Raw genomic sequence first — 22,027 nt, forward strand, 5'->3', positions numbered from 1 at the left:
CTTTAGCTATCGTTTGGACATTTAACAAATTCCGTTTCTTTCTTTATGTTAAGCACGTAAAAGTATACAGTGATAATCAGGATGTATCTCCATCACTGAATATCATACAACAATGCCTCTGTAACTATTAAAATATTTGCTATTATTAAAAAGATTATATTATACGACAGAAAGTGTGATGATATGCTAAATTAATGACAACCTGTTATGTAATTTCGCCATTCCCTGAAAGTTTAATGTTGTGTGACTCCGCTGAGTGGCATATACATTTAGTATGTTATGTGCAGTGGCTCACACGTGGCCTTGAGATGTGGATCTGCTATCAATTTCATATTCAGTACCATATTCTCTTCCATTCCGTCAGTCTGTCAAAGTTATCTCGTAATGTTATTCTATCCGCTCTCCTTTGTTTAGTAATTATGAGTATGCCTGCAATTAACATAACCATGCAATAGTACCTGACTGTCACTTTTGATTTCACGTTTGTTACTCTTCTTGTAATGTGAAATTGTCGAGAGCCAGAGCTACATTATTCCTCTGTGAACTTCAATGAATTTACTAAAGATAATCTAGTGATTAAATATTATATTCTGTGTTCATTATTTAATATCTTTATATGTCATGTTATATTATTGCTATTTCGGTGTTATCATCAGATACGTAAGCTTTTCTCATGCAATATGTTGAAAAATGTTGTTTATGGTAATTGTTTGGTTAAGACTTCTGGTCCACTAGGATTGGAAAATGATTTATGTGACTCTGAAGTTAAAGTATTATATTAATGTTTAGTTACTAATTTTCTTAACACCTGAAACAAAACCATGACAGAGTTTACCTGAAGTAACCTATTATAAAGACAACCTCGGGAGAGTTTACCTGAGAGGGACTCCGAAGGAAACTACTGCAAAACCTTAACCATGAGACGGTTTACCTGATAGTGGCACTAGAAGAAACTGCCATAAAAACTTAACCACGAGACAGTTTACCTGAGAGCGGCACTGAAGATACCTGCTACGAAGACTCCTGAGAGGCCAGGCCACCCCTGCAAGGTGTGCATTACCAGCAGAGGTACTATCTGGTCCTTGGCAGTCGCTTGCTGTAAGAGAAACAGATTCCTTGTCAGTCTTAGAATACAATTAAGATAACAATTTCGATATTATTCCTAAGCAAAAGCAAAACTTTTTCAAAACATTGCACAAAAGTTCAGGACAAGAGATTAAAAATCAAGATGAAACTGAATTCTCAGGCATCTGGACGTACTACTAATTCCTTTGGACAAAATAGGTAATTGAAAACGTTATAAACATTATAAAGTAGTAATAGACACAAAAGTACCGACGAGCATTAAATGCGTTACACCAGGTGGTATCTGTCTGAAATGTATCAGTTTTTATGGAGATGTTATTCACATAACGGTTATTAAGTGATTAAACCATTATTATAATGGGAACTGTTGTCAGTCAACAACGTCAGTATGAGATATGACTGGACCCCGTGAGCACAAACAGACTCTCGTGTCCCTTGTAATATGGAAGCAAGAAGCTTCTGAACGCCTCTTGAGGAATTTATTATCATGCCAGAAACACGTTTTGAGTCTGTTGAAGAAGATTACTGGCTGGCGGTTGTTGTGAAAGTATACGCCTTCACGTCCCATTGCAGGCATGACCTGATGGTGAATAATAATGGTGACTGAACGTCACAGTCCATGATGTGTAGATTCTTCAAGGTGTCTGTGGTGTGAACTAGTGTGAGGTCTTGTAGTGTCGTGATAGAGTATGTCACTTGGTACCTTCGTTACGAACAATACAATAATTGTGTTTATTATTCTTGCCACATACTGGCGACCTTTCAGTGTTTTTGTCATACTACTACTACGTGATCGGGCCCAGTGGACCACACGCATCTACAAGTTTCCTCCTCCACTGTATTATGCCCGCCATCTGTTCACATCTATTGACACTTGGTTTAAATCTTCGTGGAGTTCATCCCTCTTCGATCTCCCTGGCGGTCTCTTTCCTGTAGGTGTGAAATGCAGGAGCTTCCGAGGCCATCTGTGATCCTCCATCCGGGCCTCATAGCCCGCCCACTGCATGCGTTCGGCTTTGACAGTTCCTGCTATGTTGGGTTGCTGGTATAGCTCCTCAAGCTCTTGGTTGTACCTGATCCTCTATTCCTCTGTATCTGTTTCCAGAACCGGAACGAAGATCTTCCGAAGCACTTTTCTCTCAAAAACAAAGAGCTAATGGAAGTCCTGTTTCCAAATACTCCATGTCTCACCGTCATATAGAACAACAGGCTGGTTCAGAGTTTTGTACAGACTAAAGGCCGAAATACTAAATGTCTTTTTTCAAAGCTGTTTCACAGAGGAAGACTGCACTGTAGTTCCTTCTCTAGATTGTCGCACAGATGACAAAATGGTAGATATTGAGATAAATGGTAGATATTGAGATAGGGATAGAGAAACAAAATCGCTCAAAAGAGGAAAAGCCGCTGGATCTGATGGTATACAAGTTCGATTTTACACAGAGTACGTGAAGGAACTTGCCCGCCTTCTTGCAGCGATGTACCGTAGGTCTATAGAAGAGCGTAACGTTCCAAAGGATTCGAAAAGGGCACAGGTCATCCCCGTTTTCAAGAAGAGACGTCGAACAGATGTTCAGAACTATAGAACTATGTGTCTAACGTCGATCAGTTGCAGAATTTTGGAACACGTATTATGTTCGACTGTAATGACTTCTCTGGAGAAGAAATCTACTCTGTAGGAATCAGCATGGGTTTCGAAGAAGACGATCGTGTGAAACCCAGCTCGCGCTATTCGTCCACGAGACTCAGAGGGCTATAGACACGGGTTCCCAGGTAGATACTGTTTTCTTGACTTCCACAAGGCGTTCGGTACAGTTCCCCACAGTCGTTTCATGAACAAAGTAAGAGCACATTTAATATTTACATTCCCTATTATTCAGTTTATTGGCATTGTTTACAACGTACCACAGCAGTGTGAAGGAAGTCGTGTCAAACAATCTGATCTAGAAGACTTGCGCTCAATCAAGTCGGGGAACTACCTCAAATTGTTTTACGAAAACTACCTAAGCTACAGAGCATGCGCATCGCACGAAATTATCAGTATCCTCTCGCTCTCTTCCCGAAAAATATTAATACTAGAGAAAAAAATATATGACCTGTTTTTGTAGGAAGCTTAGTGTAGTTTAATTTTATACTGCGACACGTTTTCCTTAGAGTCCGCGACTTTCCAGTTAATCAAGAAAAACGTACAAGTGACATGAAATGTATTCTATTTCGGGATCCATTCGGAATAAGGAGTATGTCCATACGAAGATTTCTGCTTCAATTGAGCGTTCTTGACATATCACTGAATATTTAACATTCCACTTGGGACACCCAATGTTAAGCGCTGTTTATAAAAATGAGTAGAATCTGCATGGAAAGAGTCTAGAGAGTTAACAAATAAAAAATCGGGGAACGAGTAGTGGAAGAAATGTAGTGAGCATTTCGAGTGCCAGTCGGTGTGGTGTTGGAAAGAGAGCGCAGCCAGCAACAGTTTTCTCTTCAGTGCCAATCTCTGCATCTTAAACCCAACACTCACAGTTATTTGTTGTAACCATGTGCACCAAATTGCCTTCCTGATAATTTTTGGTCCTTGTAGTTCCCTCTGTCTGTGTGTGTGTATGTTGCTTTCTGTGAAAACACTGACACGAACTTAAGCATAAACATGCACAACACTTCAAATCCACGCGCCACATTTAAAACAAACATGCCACGAAAGAAATAACACACAATGGCAGCGAAAACTCTGTGCTTGGCAAGAAATCGTATAAAAGGAATGTGTAACTACAAAAACTAATGAAATAAGCGTGTTATATGGCCCTCAGGCACATCTTACGTAATAATTTGGTTATTCTCGGTGAATTGTTTTTGTGAAATCTAACATAATCCAGTGCTCCCACCGCACTGTTTTCGTTACCCCATATCCTTTTAAGCCTTTTTTTTCTTTTACTCCTTGCCGGCCAGAATGGCCGAGCTGTTCTGGACACTACTGTCTGGAATCGAGCGACCGCTGCGATCACAGGTTCGAATCCTGCCTCGTGCAAGGATGTGTGTGATGTCCTTAGGTTAGTTAGTTTTAAGTAGTTCTACGTTCTAGGGGACTGATGACCTGAGATGCTCACATCCATTTGAACCATTTTTTTAACTCCTTGGTGTGGAATAATAGGCCATCACAACACAATTCGTTAATTTACATCAGTTGCTTAACTTCGAGATTTTATTTGTCGAGTCAGTCTATATTTGCTTACTTCGCTAAACGATATCAGATACAGTAGCCATTCTGTCACTGTATATCATAATTTGTGTATTCGTAAATGTGCGGTTATACAAAGCCCCTCAGAAACCTCCATTTTGCTTCGCTTTCGACACTGCAAGGTGGCGCAATTAGTCAGAATGCCAATCCCCGTCTCCTCCACCTACAGTGTTGCATTACGTTTATATTTGTGAATGTCACGAATGTCGTGTTGCATGCTGCGACGATGAACTACACTGAAATTTATTCATGTTCCTACCGTATGTCCCTAGGAGTCCAAATAAGGTAAAGATCGAAACTGTTGTCTTTAATTGAAACGTGATTGTCATACCAAAGTCAATATTACATGCCGAAGCCAGTATTGTAGATCAATAAATGTTGATAATTATAAAGAATCACCTGTGTTAGATCGATATAACCAGTTCACCACTCCCTGTCCTTGCTAAGCGCAGATTCTGCTGAACTGTTTTGCAACGGCTGATTTGATGTATGAATTACCATGATTACAGGAAAAATGGCTAAAACTTTAAAGGAACAAAAGCATATCATAGCTTAACCTAGCTCACCGTGAAAGAAACGTTTACCGCCCTCTGTTCTGAATGTGCTAGTTGGAGCTACAATTAGCGTTATCCGTTACGTCATTAAATTGATTATATTTTAGATTCCTTATAGAAAGAGTTGATATGTAACTAAAGTCGTTCCGTTGTTGCTAATTAAAGTCACTGCAACAGGAACTCCAGAATACAGTAAGAGGTTAAGATGCGTGTAGGAATTACTACAGAGTAGCTGAAGGTGCAAGCACAGGCTACATATACATCCTTACAGAGTAAAGATCACAGAATCACAGAATAAGGGAATCTTTGCAATTCGTGTGCCACAGTTCCTTTACATAAAAACGACGGTAACCGTTCAACAAGGTCATTAAAGTGAAGGACATCCCAAAACTAAAATCACGAATTGAGCTAGTGTTTTCTAGGATGTAAGGATATACGTCTTCTCAACTGGCTTACAAGGCAGAAACCATAGCTGTTGAATTTAACGCAAATTTTCGGACCTACTGAATGTGTTCATCTATGCCAGAAAATCGTTTATTGCTAAAGGAAAAACATATTTTCTCAGTAGGCTACACATCTATACACGAAGTTGCTTTCTAATTGAAAATAGACAGGACTGAAGTAGGTGTTGTTGAAACACTACACTATTGACCATATTTGGCACTGTATGCCCGGTCCCCTCCCCGCAACGTACCGTCGTCTATTTTGTGAACGTACAATTTCCTAAATGCCTTGCAGTCAAAGAGCTATGGCAGAGGCAGACTGGTATTTTGCACACGTTCCAGACTAACAATGCAGGGATGGACAGCACTCACCAGAAAAAGTGGAAGACAAAGTTAACCGACGAATGTTGGGATTGCGAATAAGTGAATATTTCACTGAAACCGTGTATTAATTCAATTTCAGACTGAAGACTTTACACTTTGCTCTTGGTTAACGGAAAAGTTGTTGAAGATTGAGGATTAGAAACAAAAAAAAATTGCCTTTTAATATATTGTTTAAACTTCCTGTTTGAAAATGTATTTTGGACCTGAACTTTAACCTGGAACATTGCTTTTCGCGCGTATTGCTCTTACAGACTGGATTCTCCACGTGCACCCGACATGTCGTGGGCTCACAGCATCAATTCTCTCCTGCCTAGCAAATTTCACAAAATTTCTGTTGCTGCAAAAGCACTGCTGCAAAATTCTCGGATAAATCTCTTAGCCACAGTCGGAAATCTTGCTTTTTCTGCGAAAGGCGGAGTCCAGGATTCGAGTCTGGGCCCGGGACAGAGTTTTAACCTGTCAGGAAGTTTCGAAACCACCCTGACACAACCGCAAAATTAAAGGTACATTCTGCAAACAACCACAGGCTGTAGCTAAGACATTATTCCGAAATGCCCTTTTCCTCAGGAATGGTGGACCAGGAATCCTGGAACATGTGCTGGAGAGCTGACGTGGAGTTAGGAAAGCGTAAGTAACGTTGTGACAGACTCACGGGTGAGGGTGGGTGATGAGACAGGCTACATAGCTCCGTCTTGAGAAAGGAAGACAGGGTATTGGTTCGAGTCCGTATTTGGCACACAGTTTCTATCGGTCAGGAATCATGAGAACCGTACGAAAACATTTTCTGCTGTAGGGTCAAAGATTCACTCTAAGGCAACAGTCTTGGAATAGACTTATTATAGGCCAGGTGTATGAAAACTGTTTATTAGAAACTTTCAGGAAATGCATCATGGAAATTGATTTAAATTTAAAAGTAACATTTGTTTAAGATGTGTAGTTGCCAAGCAGCTTACTTTTGTACTGATCGGATCACAGTCAAAGAACGTGGCGAAGCTGAGAAGACCGGTGTAACAGCTCATTAAATTGAGACTCATGGCACCAATCAGGAACATCCACATTGTTCTGCAAGACAAAACAATTCAAAAATAATAAAATTTCTTGAAGAGACGACACTATCTTCAGATAAGCTGTCGGCTATAACAAATATATAATGCGACGATCAGCAGAAGCTAAACATATATGAGGGTTGTTAGGACAATATTAATACTTTTTTCAGGTACATACTATAGCAAAACATAAGGGGAGAAACGAGCCGGAGGCATAATTACAGAAACCAATTCATCTATGTTAAAAGTATTGACCCTGGCTGTTGGGACACCTGTCCTACTGTGACACAAGGCGGAGAATGGCTGTCTCATAAAATTCCCGAGGCTGCGATTTTAACCCTCGTCTTCCGAGGAGAAACGTTATGCTGGCGTTCGTCTTTGACCCAGATGGCCCCATTCTGATTCATGTCTTGTAGCACAGGACAACAGTGAATGCCCAGCGTTACTCGCAAACCTTGATCTCCCTTCGCCAAGCGATCAAATCATAACGACCAAGTAATCCCACCCGTGGGTTCATTTTGCTCCACGAAAATGCAAAGTCTCATACGGCGAACATAGTCGCGGCACGCCTGCAGAAATTCGAATGAGAGGTTCTGGGCCCCCCTCCATACAGTCAGGACCTCCCTCCCTGTGATTACACCATTTGAAAAGGCTCTGAGGGGCAAATGATTCACTCGGACGACGAAGTCCAGCTGTACCTGTGGAACTGGTTAACATCGCAGCCCCGGGAATTTCACGAGACAGCCATTAATCACCTTGTGTCACATTGGGACAACTGTCTCAACAGTAAGTGTCAATACTTCTAACATACATGTACTGGTTTCCGTAATAGCGTCTCTTGCTCGTTTCTTTTTGAGCGCCCCTTTTTCTTGGATAATTCCCACAAGAGTCGTTTTGCATTTTTACTGTACATGTGAACTTGCGAAATATGTATATAACATCCATTCTTTATGATTTGCATTACGTATTATATTATCCACGTTTCTTTACATCGGGAACAGCGTGCTCCACCACCGTATTAACGAGAGTCAAGATAGAATTGGTCGTAAATTAAAATCATGTTAATTGCAGATAGATTACAGCTACTGTGTAGGTATCTTCAGTGGACTTTGTCATTTACTCATCGTAAATATAACAGCACATTGTACCACTTGAAGTTAGAGAGATAACAATACCAACTAAACTCAGTCGTTTTATCGACATTTAAAACCGTTTTACAGACTACTCTGTGTTCTAGGCATCCGCAGTTGATCCATTGCCGTTGTCCACGGAGACTGTCGGTACGATGAGCGGGATCTTGTGTTCGTCCCCGTTTAATGGTGAATGAGCTACGCACTGTTCGCACCATTTTTTAAATGATTATCTGCGTTTGGCGGGTAACAGCGCTGTACTAGCACAGCTCGTGTCGTCCTTCCGTCCTACGTTGACGTTTTAATCACTAAAAATAGCGTGTACACCTGCCGTTGAGTTACACGTCACGAAACCGGACGTGTCCCGTTAAAGAGTGTTACATAACTGTAAGCGTTGTTCTTTTTGCAAAATGTTACAAATCCCATCCTCCTATCCACGAGTTTGCGGAAGTTTGAATTGTGCTTTAAAACAGTGCATTATGAAAGAAAAATAAGTATATGTGACCGTGAAAAATCACCTTGTTACTACTGACCTGGGGAAAAATATCAGTGTGATCAATTATCGTAACTGGAGTACTTAAAAGAATTGCAAATAGATTCCCGCCTATCACTCCCTAGGACAAGAGGATGTGAAATTAAACACCTTTCACCCGTCACGTTTCCAGCCTAATTTTTTTTGGTAGCCAGTTCTAGCGTTTTATTATGCCATTTTCAGGCCTCTAGCCGATTTGTAGGAAGAATCTACCTCGGTTGTGATCAAAACAGGGCCAGCAATACAGACATTAGTAGATGTTTGCTATAGCGATCACTTCATCCATCACGTGCCGACCAGATAGAGCCTTCCTACAAGTCGGTCAAGGGCCTGAAGATGCCATAGTAAAATGATGAAACTGGTTGCCAAATAAAGTAGCTTACAAACTTGACGGCTGAAAGGTTTGTAATTTGACATCCTCTATCGAACAGCCGAGTCTTGCTATCGTCTCTAGAAAGATGGACACACAGAGATTCTAGGACAACGATTTCACTGAGGCAAGCAGTGTGAATTTGTAGGTGTGGGTAACATTTACTCACAGGCGAGCCTTGGGAAGACTTTCGATGGAGGCGAACCTCTGGATCGCCATCTGGGAGACCCCCAGATTCAGCATGCCGAAGAAACCGCCCACGAGAATGCCAAACCAAGAGTGACGAGTGGTGAGATCGAAACCTGGCCTGCAAGACACAATAGAAATACCAGTTTGAACATCAGCGTACTATGCATTAAGAGATAATGTGCATAAGCGTAATGTATTCATGAATACTTACGAGGCAAGAACAGGTTAGGTGTCCACATAAATCATTTCTTTCTGCCTGACAGAAAATCCAAAAAGTCATAACAGGTATAATAAAAGAACAAACCATGTTTCACGTCAGTGTAATAGAGATGAGATCAACTTAACAACAGTTAATGGTATACAAGAATATACGAAACGAAAGAGAGAAGAACTATACAGGGTACAATCCGTTCATCATAATCAACCTGACGTAAACATTGCACTATGTATTCTTCCGCGTTTGCTGGAACCAACCTCTTTGGATTTCCGTTTCACGTGGGACTGCAGCCAAGCTGTCTCGAGTACTGTCAAGTACGATAATAAGGGTACGTTTTGTGCTGTGCGGTACGTGCACATCGGCTTAGCGGCAATACGGGGCCCGCATCTCGTGGTCGTGCGGTAGCGTTCTCGCTTCCCACGCCCGAGTTTCCGGGTTCGATTCCCGGCGGGGTCAGGGATTTTCTCTGCCTCGTGATGGCTGGATGTTGCGTGCTGTATTCAGGTTAGTTAGGTTTAAGTAGTTCTAAGTTCTAGGGGACTGATGGCCATAGATGTTGAGTCCCATAGTGCTCAGAGCCATTTGAACCATTTTTTGACAATACGGGACAACAACTTTACCGGAGCATTTAACTTGGACAGCACTGGCCGGTCAGCTGGTACAGCTAGCCTGCAGTGATGTGGCTAGCTACAGTTCACACGTAAAAAGACACGAGCAGAGGAGCAATACAGCTTCGAATGTGATTTAATTTTTAAACGGAATGAAATAATACACTGCAAAGTTGCACGACTAGACGAACACCGGAACACGTTATCGTACTACTGTAATTAAGAGTAATGATAATTCCTAACTTAACCACAGGGTAGTTTTTCTGCATAAGATGTGTGTAACTTAAGAGTGTATTGAAGGATTTCACAGTATAGTTGAATATTGTCACCACTGGAGGTATTGCATACAGTGAGCCGTCTGGTAATCTCTTAGCCCCTTCCTTATCTGAATCTGAGAAATAGATTTCAGTTCTGGAAGTGTCACGTGCTACGTTGATAACGAGCCTATCAACAACAGAAACCATCAGGCCAACAATGCACAACGTTTTCTCTTGTTTTATGACGAGCCGTTCTATATCCCACCAGCGTTCGGCAGTGAAGTGTGGAAAAGCTGCGTGCGTCAGTTTCAGTACATCTGGCAGCTTAACAGTCTTGTTAATGCTCGAGCGAAATCCCGCAACTTGGGTCTAGATCAGTACTGCTGGGTTCATATTGTAATGGTACAGTAGAAAATTTTAAAAAGCAGCATTTCTATGACGTGCTCGATCCTGTGTTTCTCATGTTTCTACGGTACTTATCTACCTCCGTGCTAGAAAAGAATGTACATAGTCGAAATAAAGTGGGTTTGGATTTTCATTCTTGCTCTAAAAATTAAATATTTGTTGTTGTTGTGGTCTTCATTCCTGAGACTAGTTTGATGCAGCTCTCCATGCTACTCTATCCTGTGCAAGCTTCTACATCTCCCAGTACCTACTGCAACCTACATCCTTCTGAATCTGCTAGGTGTAGTCATCTCTTGGTCTCCCTCTACGATTTTTACCCTCCACGCTGCCCTCCAATACTAAATTGGTGATCCCTTGATGCCTCAGAACATGTCCTACCAACCGATCCCTTCTTCTTATCAAGTTATGCCACAAACTTATCTTCCCCACAATCCGATTCAATACTTCCTCATTAGTTACGTGATCTACCCATCTAATCTTCAGCATTCTTCTGTAGCACCACATTTCGAAAGCTTCTATTCTCTTCTTGTCCAAACTATTTATCGTCCATGATTCACTTGTATACATGGCTATACTCCATACAAATACTTTCAGAAATGACTTCCTGACATTTAAATCTATACTCGATGTTAGCAAATTTCTCTTCTTCAGAAACGCTTTCCTTGCCATTGTCAGTCTACATTTTATATCCTCTCTACTTCGACCATCATCAGTTACTTTCTCCCCAAACTTTACTACTTTAAGTGTCTCATTTCTTAATCAAATTCCCTCAGCATCACCCGACTTAATTCGGCTACATTCCACTATCCTCGTTTTGCTTTTGTTGATGATCATCTTATCTCCTCCTTTCAAGACACTATCCATTTCGTTCAACTGCTCTTCTAAGTCCTTTGCTGTTTCTGACAGAATTACGATGTCATCGGCGAACCTCAAAGTTTTTATTTCTTCTCCATGCGCTTTAATACCTACTCCAAATTTTTCTTTTGTTTCCTTCACTGCTTGCTCAATATACAGATTGAATAACATTGGGGAGAGACTACAGCCCTGTCTCACTCCTTTCTCAACCACTGCTTCCCGTTCATGTCGCTCGACTCTTATAACTGCCATCTGGTTTCTGTACAAATTGTAAATAGCCTTTCGCTCCCTGTATTTTACCCCTGCTACCTTTAGATTTTGAAATAGAGTATTCCAGTCAACATTGTCAAAAGCTTTCTGTAAGTCTACAAATGCTAGAAACGTAGCTTTGCCCTTCCTTAATCTAGCTTCTAAGATAAGTCGTAGGGTCAGTATTGCCTCACCTGTTCGAACATTTCTACGGAACCTAAACTGATCTTCCCCAAGGTCAGCTTCTACCAGTTTTTCCATGCGTCTGTAAGGAATTCGCGTTAGTATTTTGCAGCTGTGACTTATTAAACTGATAGTTCGGTAATTTTCACATCTGTCAACACCTGCTTTCTTTGGGATTGGAATTATTATATTCTTCTTGAAGTCTGAGGGTATTTCGCCTGTCTCATACATCTTGCTCACCAGATGGTAGAGTTTTGTCAGGACTGGTTCTCCCAAGACTGTCAGTAGTTCCAATGGAATCTTGTCTACGCCGGGGGCTATATTTCGACTCAGGTCTTTCAGTGCTCTGTCAAACTCTTCACGCAGTTTCGTATCTCCCATTTCATCTTCATCTACATCCTCTTCCATTTCCATTATATAGTAGATCGCCCTTGTATAGACCCTCTATATACTCCTTCCACCTTTCTGCTTTCCCTTCTTTGCTTAGAACTGGGTTTCCATCTGAGCTCTTAATATTCATACAAGTGGTCCTCTTTTCTCCAAATGTCTCTTTAATTTTCCTGTAGGCAGTATCTATCTTACCCCTACTGAGATAAGCCTCTACATCCTTACATTTGTCCTCTAGCCATCCCTGCTTAGCAATTTTGTACTTCCTGTCGATCTCATTTTTGAGACGTTTGTCTTCCTTTTTGCCTGCGTCATTTACTGCATTTCTATATTGTCTCCTTTCATCAATTTAATTCAATATTTCTTCTGTTACCCAAGGATCTCTGCTATCCCTCGTCTTTTTAACTACTTGATCCTCTGCTGCCTTCACTACTTCGTCCCTCAAAGCTACCCATTCTTCTTCTATTGTATTTCTTTCCCCCATTCCTGTGAATTGCTCCCTTATGCTCTCCTTGAAACTCTGTAAAACCTCTGGTTCTTTTAGTTTATCCAGGTCCCATCTCCTTAAATTCCCACCTTTTTGCAGTTTCTTCAGTTTTAATGTACAGGTCATAACCAATAGATTGTGATCAGAGTCCATATCTACCCCTGGAAGTGTCTTACAATTTAAAACCTGTTTCCTAAATCCCTGTCGTACCATTATATATCTGAAACCTGTCAGTATCTCCAGGCTTCTTCCATGTACACAGCCTTCTTTTATGATTCTTGAACCAAGTGTTAGCTATGATTAAGCTGTGCTCTGTGCAAAATTCTACCAGGCGGCGTCCTCTTTCATTTCTTTGCCCCAGTCCATATTCACCTACTACCGAATTCCAGTCACCCATGACTATTAAATTTTCGTCACCCTTCACTATCTGTATAATTTCTTTTATTTGATCATACATTTCTTCAATTTCTTCGTCATCTGCAGAGCTAGTTGGCATATAAACTTGTACTACTGTAGTAGGTGTGGGCTTCGTATCTATCTTGCCCACAATAATGCGTTCACTATACTGTTTGTAGTAGCTTACCCGCATTCCTATTTTCCTATTCATTATTAAACCTACTCCTGCATTACCCCTATTTGATTTTGTGTTTTTAACCCTGTAGTCACCTGACCAGAAGTCTTGTTCCTCCTGCCACCTAACTTCACTGATTCCCACTATATCTAACTTAAACCTATCCATTTCGTTTTTTTAAATTTTCTAACCTACCTACCCGTTTAAGGGATCTGACATTCCACGGTCCGATCCGTAGGACGCCAGTTTTCTTTCTCCTGATAACATCCTCTTGAATAGTCCCCGCCCGTAGATCCGAATGGGGGACTATTTTACCTCCGGAATATTTAACCCAAGAGGACGCCATCAACATTTAATCATACAGTAAAGCTGCATGCCCTCGGGAAAAGTTACAGCTGTAGTTTCCCCTTGCCTTCAGCCGTTCGCAGTACCAGCACAGCAAGGCTGTGTTGGTTATTGTTACAAGTCCATATCAGTCAATCATCCAGACTGTTGCCCCTGCAACTTCTGAAAAGGCTGCTGCCCCTCTTCAGGAGCCACACGTTTTCTGGCCTCTCAACAGATACCCCTCCGTTATGGTTGCACCTACGGTACGGCTATCTGTATCGCTGAGGCACGCAAGCCTCCCCACCAACGGCAAGGTCCATGGTTCTTGGGTGGGGGGGGGGGGGATTAAATTGTTATGTTTTCTTAATCTAAGCAACTTTTACTAACAGTCTTTCATAAAACATTGATATTTAAGAATTTGTATTTGAAATGGGAATAGGAATTTCACGTCGAATATTCTATGAGGAATAAGAAGATGTGCATTATTTATAAAAAAAACAATGAGTTTCATCATTACGAGCCGTAGGTACTTCAAACTGAACGAGGAAAAAAAAATCGTGAAGATTTAAACCAACGCACGAGCAACCGCATTTGTTTCACATTCTGCACTACACAATCTACGTGGGTTTGAATATCAAATGCATTTTATACAACACTAGGAAAACTACAAAGCTGACTATCTCCGTAAATTTATGAAAAACATTAGGAACAGCCAATGTCTCGGCACTATTTAACCGTGTTCCACGCGCATGTTTCACTACAGATCAGAAAGCAACCTTAGCCATTTTTATACTACACATTAACAGCGCGACAATCAGAGTACAATGCTGCAGAGGCTGTGACTGTACATGATTTTTGAAAAAAAACTACGTACTTAAAGCGTGGTTAAGGAAAACGATGATAGCTGTTAATAAATTTGACAATCTTAAAGTTTCATTTAACGTAGCTTAGTAATAATATATCTAATACGTAACTGGGACCTAATTCCAAGAGCATAAAGATACCAGTGTACTTGTGCTACGGCTTGTGACCAATCATCAAGTTTTTGTTTGTTTATATCAGGTTTATGCCTATGATGAACTATAACCTCTGCACTAAGAGCCAATAACGATATAAAACACATTCTGTACGTATGTACGGAAGTCATATCTAGAAGAAGTTAACAGCTGATAAGAGGCAGATAGCATAAGTTTGGAAGACATCCTAATGGAATTAAGGATATTAGGTTAACTGTTGTTCTTTTTACACCTATTATGACGTTTATGATTTTCTTTCAGCCAGAAAAGAAGATGACCTATCCTATGTATTCTTCTGATCTGCTTTTATTTTGTAAGTATTCATGAACAGAATATGTTTATGCTCGTATTACGAATTTTCATATATATTACTTTTTCCACTGTGTGCTTAGGTATCTCGTGAAGATGGTCCAAACCGAAATCTGCAGCTATTAAAGTTTAAATAACAGTCAGCTCATAAAAGGCGTTTTTTAGGTAAATTATTTGTTTTGTACTGCTAGGAATTGCATTGTTTAAACTGATACAGTACATTAATAATGTAATGCTCTTTGTAGCTGTACACATCAAATAATGTATTAACAAAAGAGTGAGACAGATAGAAAACAAAGTACTGACACGTGATGCATGCACAAGGTGTAACAAAAACGTATTGGAAAAGTTGCAGGGCAAATTTCTCACAAGTACACGAGGACTTTATGTTATTTGGACATGAGTCTGGAAACGCCGCGCACGAACAGAATCCACTAGCATTCCACATGCAACTCTTCCTCACAGGAGATTTTCAATAAGCCCTCCGCGGGCATCAACTCGTTGTCATAGTGAATCCAGGAGTATGACTTCGCAACTTTTCGTAATATGGGCACACATCTTGTGCTGGGGTTCAGTACACAAGAGCTTTCAAATGCTTCAACAAATAAAAGTCCAGTTGGTTTAGGTCAGGACAGCGTGGATGTCAGGCGATTGGTCCACCTCTGCCTATGCAAGCCCTGAGCGCGATCTCCGTTTCCGTCACCTAATCCAAGTATCAAATGACTATCTGGCATCATTTGTGTGCACTGCCCTTACACTAGCGAGCTCTGTTGCTAACTCCACGTCGTAATCCGTGTGATTGCAACGGTCGCTGGAAAACTTGACATTACCTGTAAACAATCAATGAAGTACGTACCATGGGAACAGAGACGTGTAAAACGAAACACTGGGGTGGCACAACCAACGAGAGGTCACCAAGCCGTGCATGTTCCCCATGATTCTAAACTCTGTTCTTGTGTGTTTACCATTATTAATGAGTTGGAGAAAATGAGTTGTAACACGGAAACAAAGCGTTTCGAGACCCATGTTCATATAACATAATTTCTTCGTCTATGTGTGAGAAATTTGCCCGCTATTTCTGCCTTGTATTTTTATTACAACATGTATAACAGCAAGTGAACATTTAACTAGGCAAGCCGCATGTGGTAGCCGTGCGGTCTCAGCTGCCTTGCCACGGTTCACACGGCTCCCTCCCACCGTCGGAGTTTCGAGTCCTCCCTTGGGCATGGGTGTGTGTGTTGTCCTTAGTGTAAGTTAGTTTAAGTTAGATTAAGTAGTTTGTAACCCTAGGGACCGATGACCTCAGCTGTCTGGTCCCATAGAACTTACCACAAATTTCCAATTTTTAACCAGACAAATCGTTAACGACTGGTAAGTGTGCCGTGAACTACACACTCTTACGTGCAGCACTACAGGTTCTCAAATGCTAGGAGCGCTTACTCGGGTAGTTCCATCCTGCCGGTGTCCGCATTCCTCTGCCAGACGACTCCGAGCCCGCCCACGTCAACAGTTCCCTTGACAACAACCAGGATGACGGCCGCAAACATCGACACGGTCTGTATGACGTCTGTCCACACGACAGCCTTGAGTCCGCCCTGAAACAAGAATTAACGAGGCGCTGCATTTCATATTTGTAAAGTGTGGTATGGTGTCGCGATGCTGAAGTCTACGGTGATTATTTGTTTTATTCAAGCGACAAAATCACACAATTATTACAAGATACTACCGGTTAAGGTTGCCTTACAACCATGTTATGACCCCATGGTGGCAGTAATATGATCCGAAAGTGGTTGCTGTAGCATCTGAAACAGGTAACAATTTCATTGTTCCTCGAGACTATATGCATGTTCCACATGAACCATCTTCAGATCAGTAGATATAAAAAATATTCAATAACTGAAAAAGATGGCTGAGTATGTCCGTTCCTTCACAGTTTTAGACAATTACTCTGGACTGAAAGACCTCAAACCTCTTAAGGCCCCTGGATTCGATGTTATGCATCCAGCATTCCTAATCCTTATGGGAGGAAAAGGTAAGAAATGGCAGGCAGAATTCTTCACTGACATCCTGCTGATGGTTCAACTTCCATTGGAGTTTTAAAAGGCGAAGATAATATCTCTTCTGAAACCTGGCAAAACCCAGCAACACGGTAGAAAGCTATCGCCCCATTGCTCTTCTTAGCTGCTGTTACAAGCTTTTTGAAAGGCTAGTATGTAACACAGTAAGTAGCGCTATCCTAGAGAATGTTCCAGTTGATCAGGCAGGGCGTAGCTGCTGCGACCAAGTATTGTCTCTCACATCCTTCATAGAGTCACGATGCCAAATGAAGTAGAAAACATCTGTGGCATTTATTGACCTAACTGCAACCTTTTTTTTTCGCTGTGGGACTTAATTGCTGAGGTCATCAGTCCCCTAGAACTTAGAACTGCTTGGACCTAGCTAACCAAAGGACATCACACACATCCATGCCCGAGGCAGGATTTGAACCTGCGAACGTAGCGATCACGCGGTTCCAGACTGTAGCGCCTACAACCGCTCGGCCACTCCGGCCGGCAACTGCAACCTTTGACACTGTGTGGAGGGAAGGCCTTATAACTTATAAGTAAGGAGAGGAAGCTAACAACGGATTGCCCCCAGGATTAGTTCTCTCACCATTGCTGTTCAATCTTTATCTATCTTATCTACCTGACTCTTCGTCCAGAAAATTCTGCTTGGCCGATGACCTGGCTCTAGCTGTACAACACCAGGAAATGAAGACAACAGAAGAGATTCTAACCAATGACCTGTCTGTCTTAGATAATTCCTTCAAAATCTGGAGATTCCAACCCAATGTGAATAAAATAGAAGTGTGTTACTTCCGCCGGCCGTTGTGCCCGACCGGTTCTAGGTGCTTCAGTCTGGAACCCCGAGACCCCTACGGTCGCACGTTTGAATCTTGCCTCGAGCATGGATGTGTTTGACGTCCTTAGGTTAGTTTTATTTAAGTAGTTCTAAGTTCTAGGGGATTGATGACCTCAGATGTTAACTCCCATAGTACTCAGAGCCATTTGAACCATTTATTTCTTTGTTGCTTCCATTTAAATAATCGGTTGGTGAGCGTAAAACTGGAAGCACGTTTCAGAGGCAAAATAATTCGTCATAATTGGAACCCAAAATATCTTGTTGTCATACTGGACTGTACACTATTCTTCAAACATCGCCTTCTTAACTTAGTTCAAAAGGTGAGAACTCGGAACAACATCCTCCATAAGCTGTGCGGCACTGACTGGGGATCTTCTGCAACCTGCCTGCGATCTTCAGCTCTGGGGTTGGTGTACTCAAGTGCTGAGTATCGTGCACCTGTTTGGATGAACAGTCATCTTACAAAGCTTGTTGGCATTCATCTGAATACGACAAAGTGCGTAATATCTGGCGCAATCAGAGCTATTCCAGTTTATTGGCTTCCACTGTTAATCGCTATAATGCCTCCTGATCTACGCAGACGTATTGCCCTCATGAGGGAATTCCACAAGCTCTCCAGGAATTCTAACCTACCCGTGCATAGCGACCTGCCACTTTTAAATCGAGAGAGCCTGAAATAACGCCATCCAACTCTGTGCGATGTTGCTGACATGGTTGCTAAGAATTTCAAACCACTTGAAGAATGGAAAGGTTGGTGGGAAGCAGTGACAGACATCTTCTCAGGTGCTAAACTTCCAAGTGGACTCGACCTACCACATAAGACCTGGATGACCCTCAACAGGCTCAGTACCAGCCTTGGCCGATGCAGAGGTGCTCTCTTTAAGTGAAATAAGCTGTCGAATCCAGCCTGTGACTACGGGGCACCATACATAACTCTTCACCACATTGTTAGTGAATGCAGGATTGGAGCCCATCACGGTGCTGAAGAGGACTTCCTGCTAGCAACTCCAGATGCAGTGCGCTGGATTGAAGGACTGGATATTCAGTTGTAAAGCCAAACAAGTTTATTGTGTGTAAATATGTACATATGTATATATAATTTAATTTTGTGATATGTCAGTATTAGCCATACGCTAAATAAATAAGTTCAATAACTAAAGTATAGTCTAAGGCATACAACAATGTTAAATGCCATACCTATAATCGAATATTCGAGATCATACTTGACCATATAAGTGACGGTAGTGACCGATCCTGTTAACAAGAAAAATTTAGGTGCTGCTTCAGAGGAGTACCAACATTATTAATATAGCCAGAAAGACAACATCCAGCAGGTGGCGCCCGTTACATTTGTCACATATGAATAATAAATAAATATTTTCTGAATAAATTATTTTTAGAACTTTAAGATAATTCTCATTTATTGCTCAGCCCCAGTTACACGTTTTTAGTTAGATTACATGATTCGATCACTCATGAACATCTTCAGATATAAAGCAAAATGGAACTAAAAATTTAGTAGGGTCAACAACACGTCTGGCCAACACAGAACCACATATAAGAGTACTGTATTTTACAACTGCGGTCAGTCTTTTAAACGGGTATATGCTGGAGGTAATGGACATCAGAAAAGGGAAGGCAGGAGCCGAAATGGAGCGAGGCTGATTGGAGAAGGGAAATGGAATCAGGGACGAGGTGGTGGGGATATCATGAACTTAACAAAAACGGTCGTGTTAACTTTATAGAAAGTATAATTACGTAAAAATTCTCCATAAAATGCTTATAATGTAGGATAATGCCTGTGTAAAATATAATCGACATAAAATAGATAAAATTGAAAAATTGAACCAGCCGGATTGAGAGCTGGTAAAGACGTGAAGGGAGGAGGGGGGGGGGGGGGAGAAGGGTAGAGGGAGAGTTAGTGGCTGGGAGCTAAGTCGTTGTGTAAAATGTCATCTGTTAGAATACTAAATGGAAGCACGAAACTGTAAAAGGGGATGAAACAGTAGGGTACAAAAGTGCAAGTAAAGTGGTGAAAAGTGAATTAGTGCCTCAACATTTTCAATGTGTTTAACTTTGAAAGCATAAGTTCATAAGTTCTTACTCTCGTAGTATAGGCATAAAAATTGTATAAAATTTTTTAGTTAAAATGTTAAAAGTATAAGCCCGAATCAACAGATGTATAAATAGTGAAAGACGTAAAGAATGCAAAATTACAGTAGTGCAGTTACGCAGAGGACCTAGAACTCCACGAAAAATCATTAAGTATTACAAATAAATAAAAAAAACATTGAAAGTATAAATCCTTAAAAACATGAAACGACAATTTAAAAAAGTGAGATTATATGTTCGCTACAGTGATTTTTAGAGCTCTTCTAAATCCATGATTGAAACATGCAGTTTTTTAGGAATGAAAACTTCACTAAAACGTCGCAAAACAATTAGTGACGTTTTTGTGAGGTTTGCATGCGACATGGGATTGTCCTCCACAGACCTAGACAGTTGAAGATTGACTCAAAACCACGGTGAAACTTTTCATTAGCAACATGAACAAATCAGTGTCAGAAGTGAAAGAAGAGATAAACAGAAAACATCCCCGACCTGATTTATAATCTGTCACTAACGTCTCAACGAAGTTAAGAAACCAAATCAACCAGATCTGTCACATAATAGGTTAATATTTAGGGCTGCTGCAGCCTAACTGAAGTAAGACCTTACGTAAATTACAATCACAAAAAGAGAGATACTCTGTCGAAAATACAATAACGAAACAACGAACGGTGGCGCACATGTTATTATACACCAATGGGCTGCCTGAATATTGATGGTAGAAAATTGTACCAAATCGCTTTGCAGTGCGTCCCATTTTTCATGACCACCCCAAACAACTTTTTGTTCAGAAGCAAAATAAAACATGTGTCAAACAAATGTTGTTTAGCATTTTTGTAACCTTTTTGTAACTTTTTTGTAACTTTTTCGCCTTTTTCTTGTAACTTCGTTCCTTACCAAGACATGAAGAGCAGTACGACATTTCTGACAGTACTCTATGTTTGTTATTCGATAAATCACTTTCTCTCCTCACGCCCTGTTCAGAAACGTATTGCAGTGTACGTAAATATAACGGTATTAAAAGCGGAATACAAAACTTATTTTGACTCTTCTGTACTAGATCGCAGCCATGTAACTCGTTCACGTGCTAGATTTGACAGTAAACAAATGGAAGCGCATGGAAAATGCATATCAATCATTCAGTTAACCCTCTGCAGTTGACGGTTTGTGCGAGTACCACCATCGAACGAAAAGTATAAATGGAGAATTTCAATTAAAAGCTCTACAGAACTGTACTACATGTATCTGTATTGTAAATAAGAAAGCATTATTGCCATTACGTTTCTGCTAACCAACATTCTCCATAAGTGCGTAACATTTCTACAACGTATAGTGCAGTTTAAAAAAAATACATACTACAAGACATATCTCTTTTTTGTTTCTGGATGAAAATTAGTTTGGGTCGTTGAGATAAATGAGACACAGTGTTTATCTTGATACAGCAGAAAAACAATTTATTTTATTTTCTAGATCCTAGGATCATCTACATGTGAACATATGTCGATATACACCGTCCCGTCACATGAATATGACCACATGTCAAAAGCGTGAATAACAGCCTTCTGCAGCGCAGACGTGCAGGAAGAGTGTCAGCGAGGTTGTGAAAGGCACAGACAGGGATGTGGAGCCACGCCAACTCTAATGCAGGTTGGAGTTGCGTCACGTTTCTCGTTCCAGGATCCAAAGCATGGACAGCCCGATCGAAGTGGTACTACAGATACCTGATTGGGTTTAAATACAAGGAAATCGGTGGCCAGGGGAGTACGGTAAAGAAATCATGGTGGTCTCTGAACTACTTTCGTGTACTGTGAACTGTGTGACACATTACACTATCCTGCTGGTAGATGCCATTGCACTTAGTCCCCAAGGACAGAGACCTAAAAGGGTTGATCCACTGTGCCTTTCAGAACGACGAGGTAACCCACAGAACGCATCGAAAACTTTCCCCGAAACCATAATGCCCCATTCTCCGGCCTAGATCATTCTTATGATTGTTGGAAGTGCCATGCACACCAACGGCCATCGGTCCAATGGGGCATAGAACGCAATTTATCTAAAAAGGTAACCTGTCGCCACTTAGTGGACATCCATTTGCGATGTAAAGCACTCAGAATTGGTGCATGAAGAGATGCCAGCTGCAGAGACTGTATGTAGCTACATTCAATGATCAAATGTTGAGG

The 22,027-nt window shown here is 41.1% G+C and overlaps 1 protein-coding gene across 2 annotated transcripts in view; it reads right to left on the reverse strand.

The window, feature by feature from the left end:
• LOC126284566 (sodium-coupled monocarboxylate transporter 1-like) overlaps window positions 1-22,027 on the reverse strand; it is a 420,449-nt gene that overhangs the window by 86,889 nt on the left and 311,533 nt on the right. The window contains exons 7-10 of one of the 2 annotated variants that reach the window (XM_049983577.1): window positions 16,278-16,432; window positions 8,947-9,084; window positions 6,653-6,761; window positions 987-1,096 (exon numbers count right to left, since the gene is read on the reverse strand). The exons of the other annotated variant lie outside the window; for it this stretch is intronic. Of the exons in view, the coding sequence (XP_049839534.1) occupies window positions 987-1,096; window positions 6,653-6,761; window positions 8,947-9,084; window positions 16,278-16,432 (512 nt within the window). The remainder of the gene's footprint in view (window positions 1-986; window positions 1,097-6,652; window positions 6,762-8,946; window positions 9,085-16,277; window positions 16,433-22,027) is intronic. 2 annotated transcript variants of the gene reach the window in all.

The sequence above is a fragment of the Schistocerca gregaria genome, chromosome 8 (assembly GCF_023897955.1).
Source record: "Schistocerca gregaria isolate iqSchGreg1 chromosome 8, iqSchGreg1.2, whole genome shotgun sequence".
In the NCBI taxonomy this organism is placed as follows: domain Eukaryota; kingdom Metazoa; phylum Arthropoda; class Insecta; order Orthoptera; family Acrididae; genus Schistocerca; species Schistocerca gregaria.